General features: G+C 39.3%; 1 protein-coding gene across 1 annotated transcript in view; it reads left to right on the top strand.

The window, feature by feature from the left end:
* Nucleotides 1-6483: 6483 nt before the first annotated feature.
* Nucleotides 6484-22220, top strand: part of NALCN (sodium leak channel, non-selective) — a 234436-nt gene continuing 218699 nt past the window's right edge. Inside the window, exons 1-3 of the mRNA XM_066313489.1 lie at nucleotides 6484-6627; nucleotides 16845-16991; nucleotides 19267-19449. Coding sequence (XP_066169586.1) covers nucleotides 16884-16991; nucleotides 19267-19449 — 291 coding nt within the window. The 5' untranslated portion in view covers nucleotides 6484-6627; nucleotides 16845-16883. The remainder of the gene's footprint in view (nucleotides 6628-16844; nucleotides 16992-19266; nucleotides 19450-22220) is intronic.

Here is a 22220-nt window from a genome sequence, read left to right as displayed (position 1 = left end):
TAGACCTGTAGGTGCTTGGTAAAAGTAATTACAAGTGTAATGCCACTGCTTGCAGAGTAAAGGTAGAAAAGAGAAAGTCAACATATTGCTTATGAATAGGAGAAGCTGGAACATACCTGCTAATACTAAACAGCCTTTTCAAAATACGCAATAAATAATATTTGTCTGTTGCCTTGATTTTTCAGCCTTCTGATAGTTTACATTTTTGTACTGGAGTTTCTCACAAATTGTAAGATTAACAAAGAGTGATGTTTTGTAACTACATTCTTTTGCAAGGGGAAGGACAAATTGATGGACTTCTGGTTTGACCAGTGGGGGTCGGGGAGGTGTCAACGTTGTCTCCCCAATTGCTAGTCAAAGTCCAAACCCTATTTAAAGCCTGAACCTAAAAACAAACTTCCTTATTTTTCTCGCTTCTCAACCTGATGGGTGAGTGTCCTTCTTTTCGTGTCCTCTGGTGACATTTGTCAGACTCAAAATTACTCAAAATCAAATAACGATATGGAATAAAAAAATAGGTGCTGTTAAGCATACTTACACTTGAACCTCTTTTTTTGAGTATGTCCCTGTTATTGTTCTTGATAAAAGTTTGCAGGATTAGGTGGAGAGACTGGGATAAACATTTTCCCTGCAATTTATTGATCAGTAGAGGAGCCAGGTAATTTCCTATCCAAACTGGAGAAGGTTATTTTTGTGATTTCATAGTCTTCTGAACTGTGTAAAAACTAAGCTGCAAGCCTGGGGGTAGACAAGATAATTCATAGGCAGTGATTTTTTATTTTTTTTTTTAAGGCAAGCAATATCTTTACTTCAACTTTGCCAGAATTGTTTTTATAATAAATCAAATAAGAATAATATTAAAAAATAATTTTAAAAAAATTTACTATAAGAGTGGTCTCATGCTGGAGCAGAATACCCAGCAATGTGGTGGAATCTTCACCATTGGGATAGTCAAAAGCCATCTGAACAGGGTTTGGGCAACATGCTTTAGGCTTTCCTGCTCTGGGCAGGTGGGTTAGACTAGACCATCTCCAGAGATCCCTTCCAACCTCAAATATTCCATAATTCTATGACACTAATAGCATAATGTGCTATTGAACAAGGTTTGATTGTGTTTGGAGAGGCAGATGGACTCTGCCTACTCCTTTATTACAGCCTCCTAGTGAACATTTTAATTTTGTTGTCACTTTAATAAAGCCATCAGCTTTGCAAAACACATTCCATGCCATTCTTAAGGATTTTCTTCTTAATAAAAAAAATCAAAATGTACATAAAGTGAACCGTGTTAAGCTTAAAAAAATGGAAACCATCAAAACCTGTCAAATATTCCTCCTGGGTTTCCATCAAAGGCATTTTAGTAACAGCATCAGTTTGTAAGAGTGAAGACAGAAGCATTCAAATGCAGAGGCATTCGGTTGCATCAAAACTTTATAAAATTAACCAGAAGTTGAAAATCCCACATATCAAACAAATTACTCTTCCTCTATAAAATGTAGAACTAGGAGAATTGTAAGGTTCCAGTGATTCTTCTGTCAAGGATATACAATCACTAAACTAGATGGCTGTAAAGATCTATGACAAACCACTTTAATAGCCATGAAGCAAAGTACTTGGTGGAGTTAACTAAAATCTGTCCAAACTGAGCAGTTCACTGTGCTGGTGAGTGCCATCCACGGAAGAGAGCAGGAGACAGAGTACACCAGAGCTGTACAGACCTGAAAACCTTGTGTTAATTTTGCTGACATGACATGGAATCTGGGACAGCTGATGGTATCACACAGGGAATACAAACAGCTTTTGGAGTTACAGGATCAAGGCTAGAACAAGATAAAAGCTGAGCTGGTCTGAATGTAGCTGGCCTGAATAGTACAGAATATAAGCTACCCAAACAGTTCATAGGCCAACATGAATCAAGATGTTATTTTATTATACTCTAGGGTAAAATCTTAGCTTACTCCATGCCTCAGTTGAAATAGCTGGTAGGTCTTTTGTTTGTTCAGTGTTTGCTAGTGAATTCCCCTACACAGCAATAATACCCTGCTTTCACAGAGGCTTTAAAGAAACAGAAGATACTTAAGCATCATCTTGCAAGAAAGCTCAAAATTAGTGCATTTTAAAATCCAGTCTACTGCATTCTTAACTGTTTAGCATTTCATTCAGAAAGCAAGTAAAGCTCTGTTATAAGCCAAGCTAACAGTATTGTTGAAGAGCCCAAGAAAGGAAATAAAAACTATGTAATTTTTCACCATAAATTATTACCTTATGGTCAATTTGTGCCTTATTTCTCAAAGGGACAAGGTTTCTTGATGCTGGGAATCTTGAAAAATCAAAAATAGTGGGAAATACTATTTTATTTGTGATTTTTTTAACTAGTTACCTGAATAAAGAGCAATGAAGGATCATTCTCATCATTTTGACCAAAGAGCTGTTCCTAAGGATAGCAAATTAAAAAAATAGATGCTGCTGACTTCTTCAGGGCAGAACTGTAGTAACTCAGGTTGAATGCCTAAATTGAACACATGCACACCAAATTCCTCAGGGCAACAGCAACCATCTTATATGGTTTCAATGCTCTGTCTTGCACTGCTTGTTGTTAAACCAAAAATGAAGGAGAAAAGAAATTAAGAAAAAGCAAGTGTGGGAAAACACCACTATTGCCCTTCTTCTGAGAACTCCATAGCTACTGAAAGCAAACTAAATCTAACTTGAGACTTGAGACTCTCCTTAAAGTGTGAAATTAAGAAAACCACACTCCATGTCCTTTATTCTGGTTCATCAATGTTGACACAGGTCACAGACACTCAAGAATGACAGTTTTTTACCCATCCCAATCAAAGTTACTAATGAACATTAGCTGAGTGTCTCTTGCTGTCATTTGTCTGACGTTGCTCTGTGACCATTTCTGTTAGGGTTACACACTTCTGAGTGAAGCCACCACTAGCCAGAGCCATAAAGGGCAGATAGGTGGAAGCAAACTGGGCTGCTCAGTTCATCTGATTCACATGGGGCCCAAATAATTCCAGGGTGCTGCTCAGCATGCATGGAGCAGGACTTCAGATTATGGGAGAACTTAGTGGTAACCACCAATAAGATGACTGAGCACTTGGACACCCTGAGGCTAAAGAGCAACAGGCAGGAATTTAGCAGTTCCTGACTTGTATCCCATGCCAAAATGATTAAATCTTACTTTGGATCTGAAGTTTAATTCTGAATTGCTAAATGATATTTTGTGACCTTTTTTAAAAGCTCAAGCATAATTTCAAAATGAATATTTCATGAATTCTTTTAGTCATTATAGGCAGTCTGAAATCTGATCAAGCCCTGTGTTCTTTCGTAAGTGGTAAAACAAATTTCAACAATGGCAATCCCAATAAGATCAGCTCTTTGGGATGTTTTTAAAATTTGTTGACATTACTCTTCAATGACTTAACAGATATTAAGAAAAGTAAGGATAATAAAGCAAATAAATTTCAAATTAATTCAGAAGTAAAACCAAGGCTTGAGGGCTATCCAGATTCGGTAAGGAAACATGTAGAATAAATAGATGCTTTGAATTCTCCATTCTTTTTAGGAGTCAGCAGGTCTAGGAAACCTTAGTTTGTTAATTAGCTTTAATCAAGGAAGATCTTACTGTGTTTGCAGATTATGTTACAGAAATGAAAGTTATAGAGTTAAGGTTGAGAATTCTCCCCTTGAATTCTCAGTACAAATCTTATGGAATTTTCCAAAATTTTTTTAAATGAACATTTTTTTTTTTCCGTGGCCAATTTCAAACATTCTGAAGTTTGAAAGAAGAATAAGGAAATTCCTTTATCTGGTCTTGATTTGTAGACTTGAGAGGTAAATCTTTACTTAGAAATATCTTTCCTTTTGACCTATTTAACATCACCGTAAAGTAACATCATAAGATTTAACTCCTAAATTCTATCTTTATCCATATGTTTATGGTTTGCTTTGTAGGTCAGTGTGAATTTTCTAAATTAGAAGTAAAACAGACTTCAGCCTTAAATATTAAATATTTTACTGACTTTAAAGGACTAACAGGTTCTTTGCAAAATTATATCAGCAATTTTATAGATACCTGTTTTCCACTTTATCCTCACATGCCTGCTATACGCCACTCAAGCTCTAAAATGTTCATAATTGCTTTTCATGCGCCAGATGCAAAAGTCAATTTGTGGTTAAATAAATAGCAAAACAAGAAAGGGCTTTTTTTTTTGCAAACAGGAGATCTTCACGGTCTGCACAATTCTATGAATGAAAGACTACTGTTTCACCTTAGCACACAGGTAGCTCCATCAAAGTATCACGGGCTAAACTCTTCTTCCAGCATTAGCATCATCTGATGCACGTTGTGCTCACAGACAGGCTGTCAAAGAGAATTCAGTCTTCTGCTGCAAGTGTGGGTCCCCATTAGCAGCTTGTGCTTCACAGAGTAAGGGCAGGTAGTAACAGCATGTTACCAAATATGACACCAGGTAAAAGGAGATCTGATAAGTACATAAGGAAACATGTATTCTGTATAATACAACCACATGTAAGGAAATTAATCCCTTCTTTTTGGGAACTCATTAAACAGTGTCTAAATTACTGCAGCGTATTTTGAACCCCCCCTCCAACACATGACAGATGCTAATACATGAATTTAGTGGCAGGCCACCAAAGTGGTCGGAACTGGAGCACTTGCTCCATGAGGAGAGGCTGAAGGAGCTTGGCTATTTCAGCCTGCAAGAAGGATGGGTTTGAGGACACCTAGGAGCAGTCTGCCAGATTCTCCGAGGAAGCTGTCATGCGGACAAAGCTGGGCTATTCCCAAGGGTGCATTGCAGGAGGAGAGACAGCTGACAAGGAAGGGTCCAAGTGCATGTAAGGAAAAAATCTTTCAGCATGAGGACAGTCCAGGATTGAAACAGGCTTACCAGGGAGGCTGTGCAGTCTCTATCTTGGGAGGTTTTCAATACTCAACCAGATAAAGCCTTGAGCAAGCGGGTGTGATCTCATCTCTGAGCCTGGTTTCAGCAGATCAGTCAGACCAGATGGCCTCCTGAGGTCCCTTCCAACTAGAAAATTATTCTATCCAGAATTATTTTTCAGAGGCCAGTATATTCATAGAAAAAAATGTTACACAAAGTCACATCTGCTGGCAAATGTTGATTTCTTTTGTTTAGATATAGCTGCAACGTTTCACTGTTTGCAACTGTCAGTTTTCATTTATGAGATGCTATCACCAACAGCATAATGCTGCCTAGCAACTTATTCCAAGTAATGAAACGTTAAGTGGGGAGGAAGAGACAAAATGGGAAGAGTATTATTTGTCAGCACATTTATTCTTAAATTGTTTTGCTTTCCAAATTTTTTCTCATGAAACATCAGCTGACTGCTATCAAAAAGAGCAAACACTAAAATTAGGTGCTTAAATTTACTGGAAGTGCTAATGCTGGTAATACATGTAAGTAGCGCTGGCAGGACTGCATCTGTAATCCTGAGGCCAGCTCCCTAACCGGCTTATTAGTTTTGGTTGCCAGCATCAAATAGATATAATTTAAAGGAACCTAATACAATTTATGCCATACACTTTCCTTCAGCTTTCTGGGGCATTTTACTAAGGGCTTTGTCTTTTGAACCCTATTCCACATCTCTACCATCTCCAGGAAGTTATAGGCTCACGTCATTCCCCATAATCCAGTTTAATTTAAACATAAATTTTACACAACTTTTTTTTTTTTTTTTAATTTGTTCAAGAAGATAAAATACAGATTGGATCACATCAACCTGATATACAGAAACAATTTTCCAAGTATTTCTTTATCTGTTTATTTGTGGTATCTCTTTCATAGAATCGTTTAGGCTGGAAAAGACCCCTAAGACCATCTACCCCAGCAAATGAAGATATTTTTATTAATTTATTTCACTGTGGAGCTCGAGTCTGGGCTTTTACATGGGTCTTCAGTAATTTGAAAATGAACCAGACCACCCAGTGAAGTAGGGGCAAAGAAGCGCACCAGTACTAAACAAAATCCCTAAGATGTACAAGTAGGATTTCTTACCAAAATAAGTAATCTATCGTAGCACTTGAAGAGCATAATGAAAAACAAACCCCAAACCAACCAAGAAAGAAGCAAGCTGAAGCCCAAAGCAAAGCCCTACAAAACTGCGGCAGCGAGCGGCGGCCGGGCCCGCGCCGCTGTCGGCAGAGGGGCACTGCGGGCTCGGCCCCAGGGACCGCCCGGCGGCCGCCGTCCTGTGCCGGGCGCCGCTCCTGTGTTTCGGGGCGCAGCCAGCACACTTCCGAGCCGCTCTGGGCGGGTTTGCGACACGGGACCGCCGCGGGGATCACCTCCGGCGGCGGGGCCGCTAAGCCACCTCTCTTCCCAGGCGGATTCTTGAGCAAGGCGGCGGTCTGTTGGTTCCGAGGCGCCCGTGCGCGGTCGGCACCGTCTCCGCACCTGCTCCCTCCCCGCCCGCCCCCGCCGCCGTTGCCGAGAGACTGAGCGCGGCCGCCGCCGGGCGGGCCCCGCCGCCCCGATCCACCGCGGGGAGGGCGGCGTGCGAGGCCGGCACGGCTCCGCAACACCCGCACACCCGCGGGGGCCGCTCCCGACCGCGCCATGAAGGGAGATGCTGGCGGTAGGTCGGCGGCGGCGGGCGCGGCTCGCTGTCGGAGCGCGGTGGGGCCCCGCGCCTCCCCGGCCCCCTCCCCGGCCCCTCGGTGCCGCGGCCGCGCCGGGAACGCGGGCGGCTCCCAGGGCAGGGACGGGCGCGGACACAGGCCGGCCTGGCCCCGCGGCACGGGGAAGGGGCGGCGGCGCCCTGCGCATCGCCCGCCCCGGCCCTCCTTCCCCCGCGGTGGGAGGGGGCGCTCCGGGCCGCCGCCGGCCTTCCCCCGCGCCCCGGGGCCTCGGCAGAGTCCTCGCTGAGGCGCAGCGGGGCCAAGAGGCCTCTTAGGGGGCACTCATGTCATGGGCGGGTTGTGGATGGGGACTGGGGTCGCCGCGGAGGGCTCCCTCCCCGAGGGGAGCGTTCGGCCGCTTCCCTGGGGCTGCAGGCTTGGCGTGGTTGGAGGGAGCAATGTACCCAGGCCTGGGCTAAATCTATTTAACGTGCAGTGTCAGGGGTTCGAATAGAGAGATGCTTCATATTGGTTTGTTATTGACATCTTTTTATTTTAGAACTCACAGTAAAATCAGAGACGTATTTCTAGAAAGGATCTAGTTTTCTGATGGCCTTAACATGGAAACATGCCTTTTAAGTCAGCTGTGATTTGGTAGGTTAACCATTGTTGCATCCAGGCATATATTTACACCAAAAACCCACTTAACTAAATGCTGTTTGAGTCTTTCATGTTTGTCTTAAGCATCATCAATTTCCTGGTTCATTTCGTTGTTCCTTATGCTTTCCTTCCCCAGCAACTGCATTCCACCTGCCCTCTAAGTGATCAACAGAGAAGTGATATATATTACCAATGAATTACAAGAGCTGAAGTTTCTTAAGTTTGGAGTGGGGGTGAGAAATCCCATGTCTTTGAGTTGGTCTTACTGGATGCTAGAAGTCTCCAGCTCTCAAGTATATACATACACCTTTGGAGAGCTTTAGGAGCAGTTGGGTTTGTTTCCATTTGATGAGGTTGGGGTTTTTTTTTTTGTTTTACTGTTTGAGGTTGGTAACTCTCAAAACTGTAATGATTGGCATGTCATTTGTGCTTTAGTCTTCTTGTTAGGTGCATCTGTTTTATTTTAATCTGAAATGTGGTCCATCACAGTTCCTTGCCATTTAAGCTATACCGCCTGGGAATATAACTTACTCTGATTTAACTTATTTCCAGCGACAGGATACTACTGGTATCATGAAGACTATGTAGATCTGTATGGCTCTGTATTTATCCAACCTGAGTATTTTGTCAAAGATTTTTTGTGTCTTAAACCTTCACAGTAGAAGGTGAATACTGTCACGCTGTGCTGTAGGGACTAATGGGCTGCTGGACCTGGCCCTAGGAGACATCTACAGATAAGAATGTCTTCTTCAGGCATGAGTATCTCATGATGAGATAGAACTGGTACTGTCTTCTGGAGAGTTGGGTTTCCTCCCCACCTGACTAAGTATGTAGGAGTTCAGTCTGTTACAAACAAGATTTCTGATGTGCTTATGGGTAGACTAGAGATGTTGCATTCAAACATAATTTTTACTGTGCTACTAATAGAATGCTTCCATGGTTGGATCTCCTGTGGGTTTTGAGCAGAAAATCTCTTGGGGATAAAGAGGCGAGTCAGCCTAATGTAGGTGTTACAAGTTGAATCATATTTTTTTTTCTCCCTTTCTCTGTTTCCCTTTCATTACCTTCATAGCATCTTTTACTTCAGCTGAAGTTTCCTGGATTGGTTAAATACTGATAAATACCTTGCTTTGCAAAATAGCAGTCCTAAACTACAGTTGCAAATTTTCTTGGTTCTACTAGGTGATTTCTTTTTCCTTTCTTTATTTTCTGTGATATTTTCATCCTTTATCTCTGTGGTGGTTTTGTTTGTTTGTTTGTTTGTTTTTGGTTTGGTTTTGTTCTCCCTTCATGGTGAGGACAATCAAGTAGTGAAACAAGTTGCTCAACCAACCTCCTTTGTTGGAGGTTTTCAAGACCAGATTGGAGTAATCTGAGTAAACTGCAATGGCCTGGGCTGTCACCAGAGTTGATACTGCTTGAGCAGGAGGTACAGCTGGAGACCTTCTGGGGTCACAGAACCAAATAATGGTTTGGGTTGTGAGAGACCTTAAAGATAATCTAGTTCCATTCCCAGTGCTATAGACAGGGATACCTTACACTAGACAAGATTGCTCAAAGCCCTATCCAGCCTGGCCTTGAATACTGACAGGGATGGGACATTCACAACTTCTTTGGAAAATCTGTTCCTGTGCCTCAGCACCCTCGCAGTAAATAATTTTTCTATTATCTAATCTAAACTTATCCTCCTTTATCTTAAGGTCATTTGCCCTTGTCCTATCACTACATATCCTTGTGAGAGGTCCCTCCCCAGGGACTGTAACCCCCTTTAGGTACTGGAACACTGTTCTGTGGTCTCCCTGGCTGAACAGCTCCAGCTCTCTTAGCCTGTCTTCATAGGAGAGGTGCTCCAGCCTCTGAACTCATTCCAGCAGATCAATGTCTTGTGTTGCAGGCCCTGGAACTGGGCCCCTGGAGAGCCTTGGTGGTGTCTCACAAGAGCAGAGTTGAGGTCTTTCCAAATTGAACTGACTTATGATTCTATGAACTCAGTTTTCCTTTCTTTTTTTATTTTTTTTTCTTTTCTTCCCTCCAAAATAATGCCTTTGCTTACAGTACCTAAACTACCAGAGGTTATGGTGCAATTTCTAGAAATTACCCTGCAGCGAGGGCATGTCAATTAGTTTGCTTCAAAGAGGAGATAAGAGGATAAAAAAAAGAAAAAGTCCTAATTCTTTTTTTCTGGATTTCATGTTTGAAATATATAGGCATTAACTTTCTTGATGGCAATTTCTTAAAAGGATAGAAAAGGAAGAATTTGAGAAGAAAAGATGATCAATTATATTTATTTTAGAAAAATTGTAACAAATCAAAAAGAATATATGCACCATTTATTTTAATTTTATGTATTTAAATAGCAAAAAGATGGATATACAAGGTTCTAGGCACACTAGCATGTAATTAATGATACAACATGTAGAAGAAGGGAATACAGGTGACCTTGACCCTGATAAGTAAGTGTTAATTAACCAATTCAGTCTCGCCCCTGATGAGTCCCAGCTATATTCAATAGAGATGTGTGATAAAAGCAAGTGGGTTAGGTGGTGAGGGGATGATTTTGAAGGAGGAGGACCCTTGAGTAGGAAGGGATGAGAGGATCATGGAGAATCCTGAGGAGAGAGAATCACTGCTGTGTGGTCAGTCTGGGTCTGTAGCTAGAGCCTGTTGTTGGAACCTACAGTCACAGTCTTGCTGGGTAAAAGCCTGCAGTCAGAGTCTGCAAACTAATACATGCAGTTACAGTTTAGTAGGAACTAATCAGCAATCAGAGGCTTCAAGGGAAACCTACAGCAGGAGCTTGCTGTAGCCAGAGTCAGTGAACAGTTGGAGTCAGGATGGCTGAGCTGTAAAGAAAAATAAAACAGGACCCTTTTTGTGCTGTGTGCCACAAGAAGTCTGTGTCAGCTGATTTTGCCCTCTAGCAAGAGGGCTACTGCAACACAACAAAATCCCAGAAACATTAAAATAATCACTTAAGCAGGTATGCTGCCAGCTGTCTGCCTACAGAGAAGCTCCTTTCCACCCCTGTATCATTCTGGGAAGGATGCCCTCGTTCCTTTCTTTAAAACTCTGAAAAATTGATCCGCAGTAGGTTGCTCCCTGAATCCTCTCAAAACAGTCACCTGGTAGTGCCTGTCCCCTTGCTTTCACAAAAGGCTAAACACAATTTCCACCTGGACATGGGTAATGCTGGAAAAGCAAATTCCAGAACACTGCTCTCTGTTTTTTTCCCAGCATGATTCTTACTAAGGAGGTTGCTGCATCACTTTTTGTGAGCAATGAGCTCTATGTATTTATATAGACTGCATTGGAGCTGACCAATCCTAGGTCAGCAAATGGTGGGTAGGTGGCCCACAGTCAAAGTGAACTTCTGAAGTAAACCAGCTGTTCAAACTGTGCAAATGTATTTGTGAAGGAAACACACTGCCATTGGTATTTTCTCTACATATAATTACTGTGCATTCAGTGGCCGCCATTACATTTTAGCATTTTATCACCCATTCTAACAGTATAATTGTAGGACTTGGAAAGCTATCATTGCTGACTGGTCATGCCAACAACCAGCCTGTTGGGGGGAGGTGGAGGATGCTCACCAGTCTTGTGCCTTGGTTTCCACTGAAAAGCAAAATCTGGCTACTAGTACGGGGAAGTAGCTGCTTTGTGTTTGGGTGTTTTCCACCTTTGGGATACATGGGGAGCTAGGGGTTTGGAATGTGAGGGTGTACCTCCTCTTTATTTCAAAGGTCACTTTGGCATACCTAGATCTCTATTTTGTATGTAAAAGAAGTGTAGTGGAGTGTGGCATAAACATCATTGGAAATACCATCTTCGGTGGTTCTGGTGTTTGGTTGTTTTTTTAATCAACCAAATCTCTTAATTAAAAAAAAAATCTGGGAAAGCTAAGCAATTCTATTTAAAATTAAAAAGTTTAATTTGTGGCTGCATCACTGCACCATGTACATGTGTGTGTAGTTTCTTCAAAATTGTATATTGCAGGTGTTAGAAGGGTTAAAGTAAAAAGAACAACATTATGTGACAGTAGCAGTAGACTGTGTATCTGATTCACAAGAGATCTGCCTTTGTATGAAATGAGATATTTGATTCTACTTGCTGAGTATTGTTTTGGTGTCATCTCAGAGGAAGAATTTATATGTAAGAAATAAATATTGTAGGAGCATTGTCCTTAGTTGATAATAAGGCAAAACGTAGGAAATGGATTATGAGCAAAGAGATGAAGTCTGAACACCTGTCTCTTTTCAGACTAGATGTTCTTATATTGGCAGCCTCAAGCAATTTTTAAACTTTTCTCAGTTGTAAACCTCAGTCCTGGTATTTTTGGTCTGGGATCCTGTTAGTAAGTACAAGATATCAGCAGTGTGAATGTAACTGATTTTTAAAATATTTCCTTCAGTGTACCTTCTTTGTGATGAAACAGCATTGTTTTTAATAAATACTAAGGTTTGGTCAGTTATTAGCAGTATATCATACTTAAATAACAAAGAGATCTTCCAGAACATTTCATCAGAGGCAATGATGATACCACACAGAGAAAAAGTACTGAAATAAGCTCTTACTTGAAATTAGTTATGAGTTAATATCATCCGTGGTGGTATATGCCATGTGATTGTATCAATGGGAATTCTGTCTTTACCCTTCTAAAATAAATATGCTGTTATAAATATATATACTGTTGTACATGCAACTTGCTCGCTTCAGATTTTTGCTGCATGAAAACAAATACTGAAATGCCATTTAACTGTACCTGTACCCAAAATCAAGAGTGGTAGAACCTGTGGTTGCAGGGAGCAGGCAATAGAGAAACTGTCAATTTGCAAAGGAGAAGGCTATTAATGAAACAATGGGAACTTATATTTTTCCTATAATCATGCAGTGCATGCTGAAGTTAAGAGCAATCCATTTATTTAAGGTAGCCTGTACTATGGAGCTTTTTAAATATATAATATAGAAATTGGATTTTGTCATCATGTTATGTGTATGTGTGTTCACATCATCTTCCTGTCACCCATTTTAGCTCTTACATTTGTAATTATTGTCTTGGAGTGTGTGTGCCACTTTCTGTGTCCCTGCTCTGGGAGAAGTTGGAAGCAGAGTTGACATTTTCAAAGAAGAGAGAGTTGAAGAGAGTGCTTGTAGGTGGCCTGCCTTGGGAGGACCTTCAGGCAGTGCTCACATGATCTCAGATGACAAAGTGAATAGGCAGTGGGGGAAAAAGTATGTTGGAAGCCAGGCATTGCTGATTCCAAGGGTTTGTCTGAGTTTTTTTGAACTCTCTCTCCCTAAGTTGTAGGTAGGAATATCTGCTTCATTTTCCTGTTTATATTTCTGGGAAGTCATTTTTCAGCTGCTTTCTTTGTCAGCCAGAGCCTTTATAACCATGTTTTCCTGACTTTGTGATAGAGATCTTCTGAGCAGATTATGCTATATACAGTGAGCAAGCTTCATAAATGAGACTCAGATTTCTCAGCTTTTGATGTTGTGGAGGATCAGCTACTTTTTAAAATTTGTCTTTTGATTTTTTGGGGAACTGCATATTTCCATCAGGAGTGTCTTGCACTTAGTGGGAATATTGCAAACTGGGTTATACCTTTTCTGACTCTTTTTTGCAAACTGGGTTATACTTTTTTTTTTTTTTTTTTTTTTTTCCTTCTCTGAAGTGCACAGTGGGTCTTATGTTTACCCCAGCAATTGTCCTGGCATACTTTCATTTCAGCAGAAGTTGCAAATTTAGTGGGTGAGGGTGGTTTAGAAAGTGTAGAAGTTGCAGAACATGCCCGCAATTTCAGAGATAGAAAGGAAGAGAACAAGGCTGCCCTAGTGGATCTGAAGAGGCTCCAAATGTGAGTAATTTTCTGTTTAGTTTTATTCCTTTTAATTTGTCTTTGCTTCTAAAAAGAGAGGAAAAATTGAAAGACGTTATGTTGCTCCCTGAAAAGGTTGACACCTGCAATGTGAATTTTCATTGCTACTATAAAGAAAGTACTCCAAAGAAATGTGAAGTGGTTGTAGCCCCAAAACTCCATGATATTTTCCTGTCTTGAAGCCTGTCTTTGCCCTGCACCCAGTATGTCTTAAAAACACTGCAGCTAGAAATACATCCTAGGGAATGTGTTAAGCCTTTCACATTAATAACAGGTTGTGATCAAAGAAAGACCTAATGACGTGTGTCGGAATCAATGCAGGAACTGCAGGGGTGGATTTGTATCAGGGTTGGGGAGGACTCCATCCTCCCCATTAGCACAGCTTGATGCGCTGCTCGCTGTGTGTCACATGCTGGAAGGAGCTCACGCACAGCTCCCCTTCTCTTCATCCTTTAGCTAGTTCCTCCCTGAAGAAACAAGTGCAAAAGGGATTAGTAGTCCAAGGGTTAAAATTCTTTACATACATGGCAGAGTCCTGAAACTGTAGCATATGGAAAAGCCTGCATCTCCTGGTAAAGTAGAAGTAGTGAGAACAGCAAAAGAAGTTGCATAAAAGTTGCATAAAAGCTGCTTGGAGGCAGCTATGCTACATTTTGAATAATCTTGCTAAAGACCATTTACAAAATATTATTGGTTTGTCATTTTCATTCTGAATTTTTGTGTGCATTTCAATAGAGAAGTAAACAAGCTGATTCTTATGTTCCATAACATTTCCTCACTTCCATTTGGTTTTATTTTCAAGGAGATTTTTTTTTTTTCAGGACTACCTCTTAAAAATAAGAATTCTAATCTCTTTAGTCACAACACTGATTAGCTCAGTTGGTCAGAGCATGATGCTGGTAATGCCAAGGCTGTGGGTTTGATATCCATATGTGCCATTTACTTAAGAGCTAGCTAGACTTGATGATCCTTCTGGGTCCCTTCCAACTCAGAATATTCTGTGATTTAAGTACATGAACTGAATGCATTATGGAGATTTATTATGAACATGTAAAACTCATTTTCTGTGCCTGGACCAATTAAAACTTGCTTGAACAAAGAGGCACTGGTTAAAAGGATAAGTGGGAATTTTATTGGAAGGATATGGCTAATCTTCCTACACATCAAATATATAACTAAGGAATAGTAGAAAAAGCATAAAAACAATGTAGTCTTTCTAATAGACTATTGATAATTTGCTTTCTTACTCAAATGGACACAGCTTGTTCTTTAGACCATCATTTATTTAAAAAAAAAAAAATCAGTAAGTGGCTAAACAAAAATCTTTTTTTTTTTTTCACATCCTGAACCTTTTCTCGTAATTATTAATTGCACTTAACTTATTAATTCTCTGTTTATTGCTACATCTTTTCCTAAAAGCTTACTAAAATGTAGTGGTAGCCATTACCAGAAATAGTAAACATAAAATTAATATTTTGTTATTTCAGTGGTTAGCTTTTGAGTAACAATTTCTAAAAGAAAATACATGTAAGAAACATTTTAGGCAATGCCTTTTTTCCCTAAGATTTTGGGAAATGCAGCTCCCAAGGCATTGCAGTAACTTCTCATCACTATGCTAAATGTAGCCATTTTAAGATTTCACCACCTCAAAAAGCACACCAGCAGCTTTGTGAGACTTGAAGCATTTCTAGTTGTGCTTTGGTCTAAGTAGAGAAAGAAGATCAGTCTATTACACTGGGAAATAAATTAGAGAAAATGGGGAAAAAATCCAAAGAGGAGGAAGTTGTGAATTCAGTTACAAAATGGAAGTAGGAGCATGAACCTTGAGCATGAACATGGAAAGAACATGCAATCTCTGTGAATATTATTTCATTCTTCATTTGTTAGAGAAGGGTTGTTAATGACCTTGTTTTATCGTATTTGCATGTTTTTAGTGACAGCTTACCAGTTTTACTTGTGCTAAGGTTGCTGTGAATTTAAAATTAACATAGGTGTCAGAAGTTGTCCCTTTTTTGGTTCCTTTATATTATTTCGGTTTGTTTTATAAAATTGGTTACTGCATAGTGTCAGTTCTTCCAGCTGGGAACATTAGTACTAGACATCCACCCTGTTACCATGTGGTTTGTACAGAGACCAATGGCTCAGACTTGGTTTTACAGAGATAGGAACTGATCTCTTGAATCTGAAAGAGAAAACAGGGCAGGGGTAGACTTTGAGGGACTTGGAATAAGATTAAGGGTTTATATTTGCCGAAACAGCTGAAAGGAAGAGACAGACAAGGATGCAAGCACAGTGTTTGAACATGAAGCAGCAGCCCATGGGATTGAAAAGGCCAACTGAGACCAAGCACATGGGCACTTCTGCAGTCCTGAGCCCACTGTTGCCTCCAGCTAATAAAGCACAGTGTTTCCTGTGTTCATGTTTCAGGTGTCATTGTGATGCTTGGGGCTGTAATTAGAAGGACCTGTAGTGACATAACAAGACAGGAACTGGAAAAGGGAAGATTTAGGTTGGACATAGGGAAGAAAATCTTTACAATGAAAGTGGTGATACTGGTGAGAAAGTGGCTGTTCAGAGAAGTTGTGGTAGCCGTATCATTGAAAAGTAGACACAGCTTTCAGCAACCTGATCTAGTGAAAGATATTCCTTCCCATGGCAGGGGAGTTGGGTAAGGTTGTCTTTAAAAGATTCTTTGAACTCAATCCATTCTATGATTCTGTCTTATACCAGTTTTGATGAACTTTTGGTTGTCACAGGGCAGTGTCACCTGCAAACACTTGGTCCAGAACAAGGTCCCAAGATCTTGCTTTCTTCCTCTCCTTCACTTTGCTAGAAAAAAAATAAATCTCTAAGGGGTTGTATTTCATGAATGATAGAATTGTATTTCATGGGCAGGCAGTTACTTCTCAGGAGAATGTATCTTCCTCATCTGTTTGGATTTGTTTAGACTCTGAGATCCATGAGCTGTGTCTGTGGGAGTCAATACTAAGATCTAACTCACTGCTGTCATGGCATGTCACCCAGTTGTGGCTCAGATGGCTGAGTGTACAGAAAGCTCAGTCAGTGTCACCCATGCAGGCATGTCCAGACTCGGCCTGACCTTGTGCACACAACGTGTTTTCCTTAGTCCTTCCATGTGCCAACATATGCCCCACAGACAGCCAGCTGTCTGACTGTGGGATAGATAATTGTTAACATGAAAAAAAAGTGTTAGAAAAATACGTTAGTAGTAGTATATAGCGAAAAGGCTCTTCTAGTTTCAGTAAATAACATTAACATCTATTGGCTGCTTAACATTGCCTGTTTCCCTTTGGCATGTTGGGATTTCTCTTAGCCTAGTATAATAAATGAAAATGTCACCATTTAATTAAATGGCTCCAGGTCAAATTCATCCAATGATTACTCTGTGTTGAAGTTCACAGCAATAGCAGTCTTTGCATATTAGAACAAACTTTCTGTCAGCATTGCTAAGTTTCTGGTAATTGTGTTGCATACCTTTGTGTAATTTTTTTGTTAACTAATGAGAGTCATGTCAGTGATTTATATTAAGTAAAATCAAAATCCTATTAATCAGTAAATACAAAAGAAGTGCGCATGAAAACAAAATGCTTTAAGTTATTTATAAAACAGTTCAAAATGCATTATAAAATTGCTTAAGTGAAATAACATTTTCTGGGTTTTTTTTTCTCACCAAGGAGGTTTCAAGATTATAGATAAGAGAAGTTAACTTCAGGATGCTAAAAAGGAAACAGAGTTCAAGGGTGGAAGCCCAGCCGGTTACAGACTTTGGTCCCGATGAATCTTTGTCAGACAATGCAGATATTCTATGGATTAACAAACCAGTAGGTATCTCTTTATGTAATTACTAATTTTAAGTTAAATGTAACTTGAATTGTTGAAATACAACTTCCACAAAAAATTCTGAATGAGATATTAGTCAGAAAAAATTTTGAACTATAGTTGCTAGTGTACCAGTTAATTTTTTAAAAAACATAAAAGAGTACATAGAATTGTTTCTTTTGGTTGTTGCAAAATTATGGGATGATTAAGCAGTATATTCCAACCCATTTATCTGATTGATTCTTTTAGAACAGCCATTCTTTCAAGGTCTGTGGTTCCTAATATATTCTTTGAAATTACAAGTTAATAAAATGAGCTTTTGAAAAGGATGTTAAAAAGGGGATTTTGTTGCTCAGGTGGTAGCCAGCAATAAGCAGTTTTGACTTTCACACCTCTCCTTTTAAAACACTTATGAATATAAAAGTGTTGTTATTTTGGTTGTTTATTCGAAGTACAGCTCTCATTTTTCTGGTACCATTTAGCCTAAAAGCTGCCTTGAGAAAAAGAGAGGTGTAAAAGTGTCTGGCAGCTTTAAACTGGCAAAAATTTTCATTAGGAGTGGAGTTATTAATAGACTGTACAGTATTAAGAAAATGTCTTTACCATGTAAATATAGTTATAATTGAATTACTTATTCAGCAGTGAGTGTGGATCTGGGATTCCAATATTGAGAATGATTTCTGGTTTTGCAGAGAAGGGATTTTCACATTTCTCTTAGTGTATATTTTTTATTTTTAAAAAGCAGGAAGTAAAATATTCTGAAATAATACCTGGTGTTAGAATTGAATTCATTTAAGGAAACCATTGTCTCATTTGTAGTAAGGATGCCAGATTCCCTCAACTTTGCTGCTGAGTCTTAACACCTAAAACTATTTAGCATGAGTTAATATATGGCTGTTGTTAGTTATTTAAGTAGAATGTTTATATTGGCTGTAATAAACTCAAATTTTCATTGCAGAAATATATAATGGGTATTTGCTTACATTTCTTGTCACACAGTGCATGAGGTTTTCATGGAATAATTTTTTCTTGTCATGCTGATAGACTAGTCGTATATTGCTTGGTGTTTGTAGTACTGACACTACTGTGGCAGAGAACAAGTTTTGTATCAGCCACACTTTAATAATTGTTTCAGTTGAAACAAGGTTCAAAACAAAGTGGATGTTAAAGGCATGTTGGAAATCATTCGTCAGGTGCTTTCTGCTTCCAAATTATTAATCTGGGCTCAGAGTATGTAAATGATAGAGCTATTCAATTCAGGTCAGGTATCATTACATATAAGTGAGTGAACAGTGAGTATTAAATTAGATGGCTGTTCTTAAATCTTTTCCTCTGAAGTATGCTGTAAATGAGTGTAGAATTTTTCCCCAGATGAAAAATTTTGAAAAATGTACTTCAGTGGTTTTTGTTTAAAGATTTTTTTCTTGCTGAAGTATCTTTTCCTTTTTGTTACAATAGGTGTGACCTTATCAACTGTGATTCATTAACTTGCCTGACTTCAAGATGTTTCAATCATGTTTAGATTTAAAAGACAAAAATCAAACCTTAAACCTCTATATTGATACATTCTGGGTTTTTTACACCTCCCTCTGACTGGCAATGAGGAGTAGGTCTGAGTCCTAATTAGTAACAGAAATGAACTGTTCTTCTATAGCAACAAAACTTGAGTGAAACAAAAGTGAATCCTGAAAGAAGTAGATGTCTATGATGTGTTCTCTTATATGTATTCTTCTTGCATTTATTCTTCTCATAACTGGAAGGATGCTTTTAATCCTGTGACTCTTAATTTTTTGAGTTGGGAATTGATTTAAAAATAATTTCTTCTTAAGTGTTGAACTAAAATTTTCCACGAATATTTTATTTAATCTATCCACCCAATTTATAACTTCAACTAATTCTACTAATTGTCTGCCCGTAAATGTGATGAGTTGTCATTTGAAAAGAAATTGAATACAAGCGGCACAAAGTAGAAATGATGGAATCCTAGTTCTCAATTTCATGGCTTTTAATTAGTGTTTTCTGGATTATACAACCTTACAAATTAACAAATAAAATTATATACATGTTTATATGTATATTAGCAATTAAGGAGTGCTTTTTTTGGTTGAAGACCTTTTATCTGTGGACAGTGATGTAAAAGGACACAGACTTGCATTTACAAAAGAGTGCCAGGACAAGTTATGGAAGCTAATATTCGAGGGTTTTTTGAACATCAAAGCAATCTTGCAGTATCTTGTGTTTGGATTTTGTGTTTTGTTTTTTTCTTTTTCTTTTCAGTGGGTGCACTCTTTACTACGAATTTGTGCCATCATCAGTGTTATTTCTGTGTGTATGAACACTCCAAAAACCTTCGAGCATTATCCGCCTCTCCAGTATGTGACATTTGCTCTTGATACTCTCTTGATGTTTCTTTACACTGCAGAGATGATAGCAAAAATGCATATCCGTGGGATAGTCAAGGTAAGCATTTAAACAGTATTCTCTGTGTGCTTCTAGTGATCTGAATGTATGCTAATGACATTTGGTATTTGTTTTTTAACTTGCCAGCTCTTCTTGCTAGGATTGTTTTTAACTACAGGAACACCATGGTGTATAAACTGAAAAGACAGATGGATAAATGTGTAGCTTTACTGCATATTTTATCCACCCATAATATAATGCAAGTATTCATAATAAAGATTTCCTATTAAAAAACAGATTGTTTCATTTTATTAATATAAAGAATTAAAGGAAAAATAAGCTATATACACATTAGCAAGAATATTTTGTAAGTGTCTGTTGGTCCATGTATGGACATAGAATTTTGATTTTCATTTTATATGGCTGTATGTGTTGTTGTATGGTTACTTTACTTAGATAAGAACATGAGCTCACTTACTGTGAGCTAGGAGAGAAAGTGATCTTGCTTTGAATTCTTTTTACCTTGATATAGTCAATGTTGGTAGACAAAATCCATCTCTTATCATATGTCTGCTGTTGTTGGTGAGCTAATTTGTATAAGTGGATTGGAAGCTGCAAAACTGCAGAATATTTCAGTAATCATTATTTGGTACTGTTATTTTATTGATTGTTTGTAGTCTTCTGCAAAAAAATAAAAATTCGTCTTTCATGTATAAAATCCATTTGCCGACTTACTAACAGTGCAATTAAGGCACTACTGACACAATAGATAATGTGTGTTATGTTATCCTTGCTTTTAACTATTTAAAGGTCTTGTAACTCCAGAGACGCTTGATGTTGTACTTAAAATCTTAAGATGGAAAACTCGAAAAAACTGAGCTATTGTGTCCTCATGCTTAATGAATATTAATAGTAAAAATTTAATTGTCATTAATATTAATATTTAGAAAGTTACTGAAATAAAATTATTCTGAGAAAATCTTCATAGGTTATGTAAAGCCAGAGTAATCCTTGGTGAAGTGCTTTTTCTGACTGCTACCCAAGCTCTCTTATTCAGAGATGTCCATGAAGAAAGTGAAGATGTGGATGCAAGTTTGTGTGGGGAATTAGTGACCATTGTGAACATTTGAACAATATAGGAATAAAAAGTTACTATTCCAACAATTACAGGCTTTTCAAAGAAAAGGAAATGTAGATATTAATGCAGAGAGAGAGGGAGGGATGGCCAACAGTGTGACTTTTGTATGAGGCTTGATTTCTGAGCTTTTGAATATGCAAATGTCAACTTCACTCACAGTTAACACCTAGGGGCTATGAAAGATATGCTGCTCCATAGCCTATTGTGTTTACTGGCTTGTTTAAATTTCTGGGTTTGTGGGAAAAAAAATATTAAGGATTGCCATTGTCCTTATCGGGGATTTCACCTTGCCAGAAATTACCTGGGAGGATCACATAGCTGGTACAGCCTGAGCCAGAAGATTCTTAAAAATCCTGGATGACAACTTATGGAACAGGTCCTAAGGGAGGTGACTCAGAAAGATGCCCTCCTTGATCTACTGCTTGTCAACAGAGTCCATCTCATGAGTGAAGTGGAGATCAGCAGCCATCTTGGCAAGAGTTTAAAATCTCTGTTGACAGGAGGAAAAATGACAGCAAAAGCTTCTCAGCTCTGGACATGAGAAGAGGAGACTTCAGGCTGTTCAGGGAATTAGTAAGTGAGATCCCCTGGGAAAATGATGTTTTTGCATATGCTGGGGTCTGTCAGTTCTGGTCACTTTTTAAACGTCATCTCCTAATGACACAGGACCAGGCAATTCCCAAATGTCAAAAGTCAAGGAGACAAGGCAGAAGGCCAGCTTGGCTGTAAAAAGTCTTCTCTTGGAAGTAAGGCAAAAAAGAAAGATGTATGATCAGTGGAAGCAAGGTCAGGGGGAATTGGAAGATGCTGCTTGTCACTGTAGGGCAAAAATTCATGGGCCAAAGATCAGCTGGAGTTAAACCTGCCAGAACTGTAGGGGACAATAAAAAGAGTTTTTTCAAGTATATTAATGGCAATAGGAAGTGTAAGCATAAAATCAGCCCTTAACAGGATGAGAATGGTCCCCTCCAAAACAGGGATATGAACAAGGCAGAGGTGTTTAACACATACTTTGACTCCATGTTCAACACGGATGATGGACCGAGGATCTCAGCCTCTGAACTGGAGGATCATGATTGTGAGAATGATCATCTCCTAGGTGTCCTTGAAATTGTTCAGCTCCAGCTGGATCCCTACAAATCTATGGAGCCTGATGGGTTATATCAAGGAATCCTCAAAGAGTTGCTGATGTCACCACAAAACCTCTCATGATAATTTTTTGAGTGGTCTTGGGAATCTGGAGATGTCCCAGCTGACTGGAAGCTGACAAACGTCCTGATTTTCAACCAGGAAAAATGCAAGAAGGAGCATCCCAGAAACTACAGGCCTTTCAGGCTCCCTTGAGTGTCTGGTAGTTACGGGGAAGATTATTCTGGGAGGTATTGAAAAACACCTGAAAGACATTGCCAGCATGGCTTTGTGAGGGGAAAGTCCTGCTTATAAAATCTGATTTCCTTTTATGAGAAGGTAACCCACCTAGCTGATCAAGGGAAGTGAGTAGATGTAATCTTTTTGGATTTCAGTAAAGCTTTCAATACTATCTCTCCCAGGATCCTTCTGGACAAAATGTCCAGCACACAACTGGACAAACAGACCATGTGATGGGTGAGCATCTGGCTTATGAGTCAGGCACAAAGGGTTACAGTGAATAGGGTGACATCAGACAGGTGACCTGTGGCTAGTGGGGTTCCAC

This window comes from Sylvia atricapilla, chromosome 2, assembly GCF_009819655.1.
Source record: "Sylvia atricapilla isolate bSylAtr1 chromosome 2, bSylAtr1.pri, whole genome shotgun sequence".
In the NCBI taxonomy this organism is placed as follows: domain Eukaryota; kingdom Metazoa; phylum Chordata; class Aves; order Passeriformes; family Sylviidae; genus Sylvia; species Sylvia atricapilla.
This window is presented reverse-complemented; position numbering and strand designations above follow the sequence as displayed.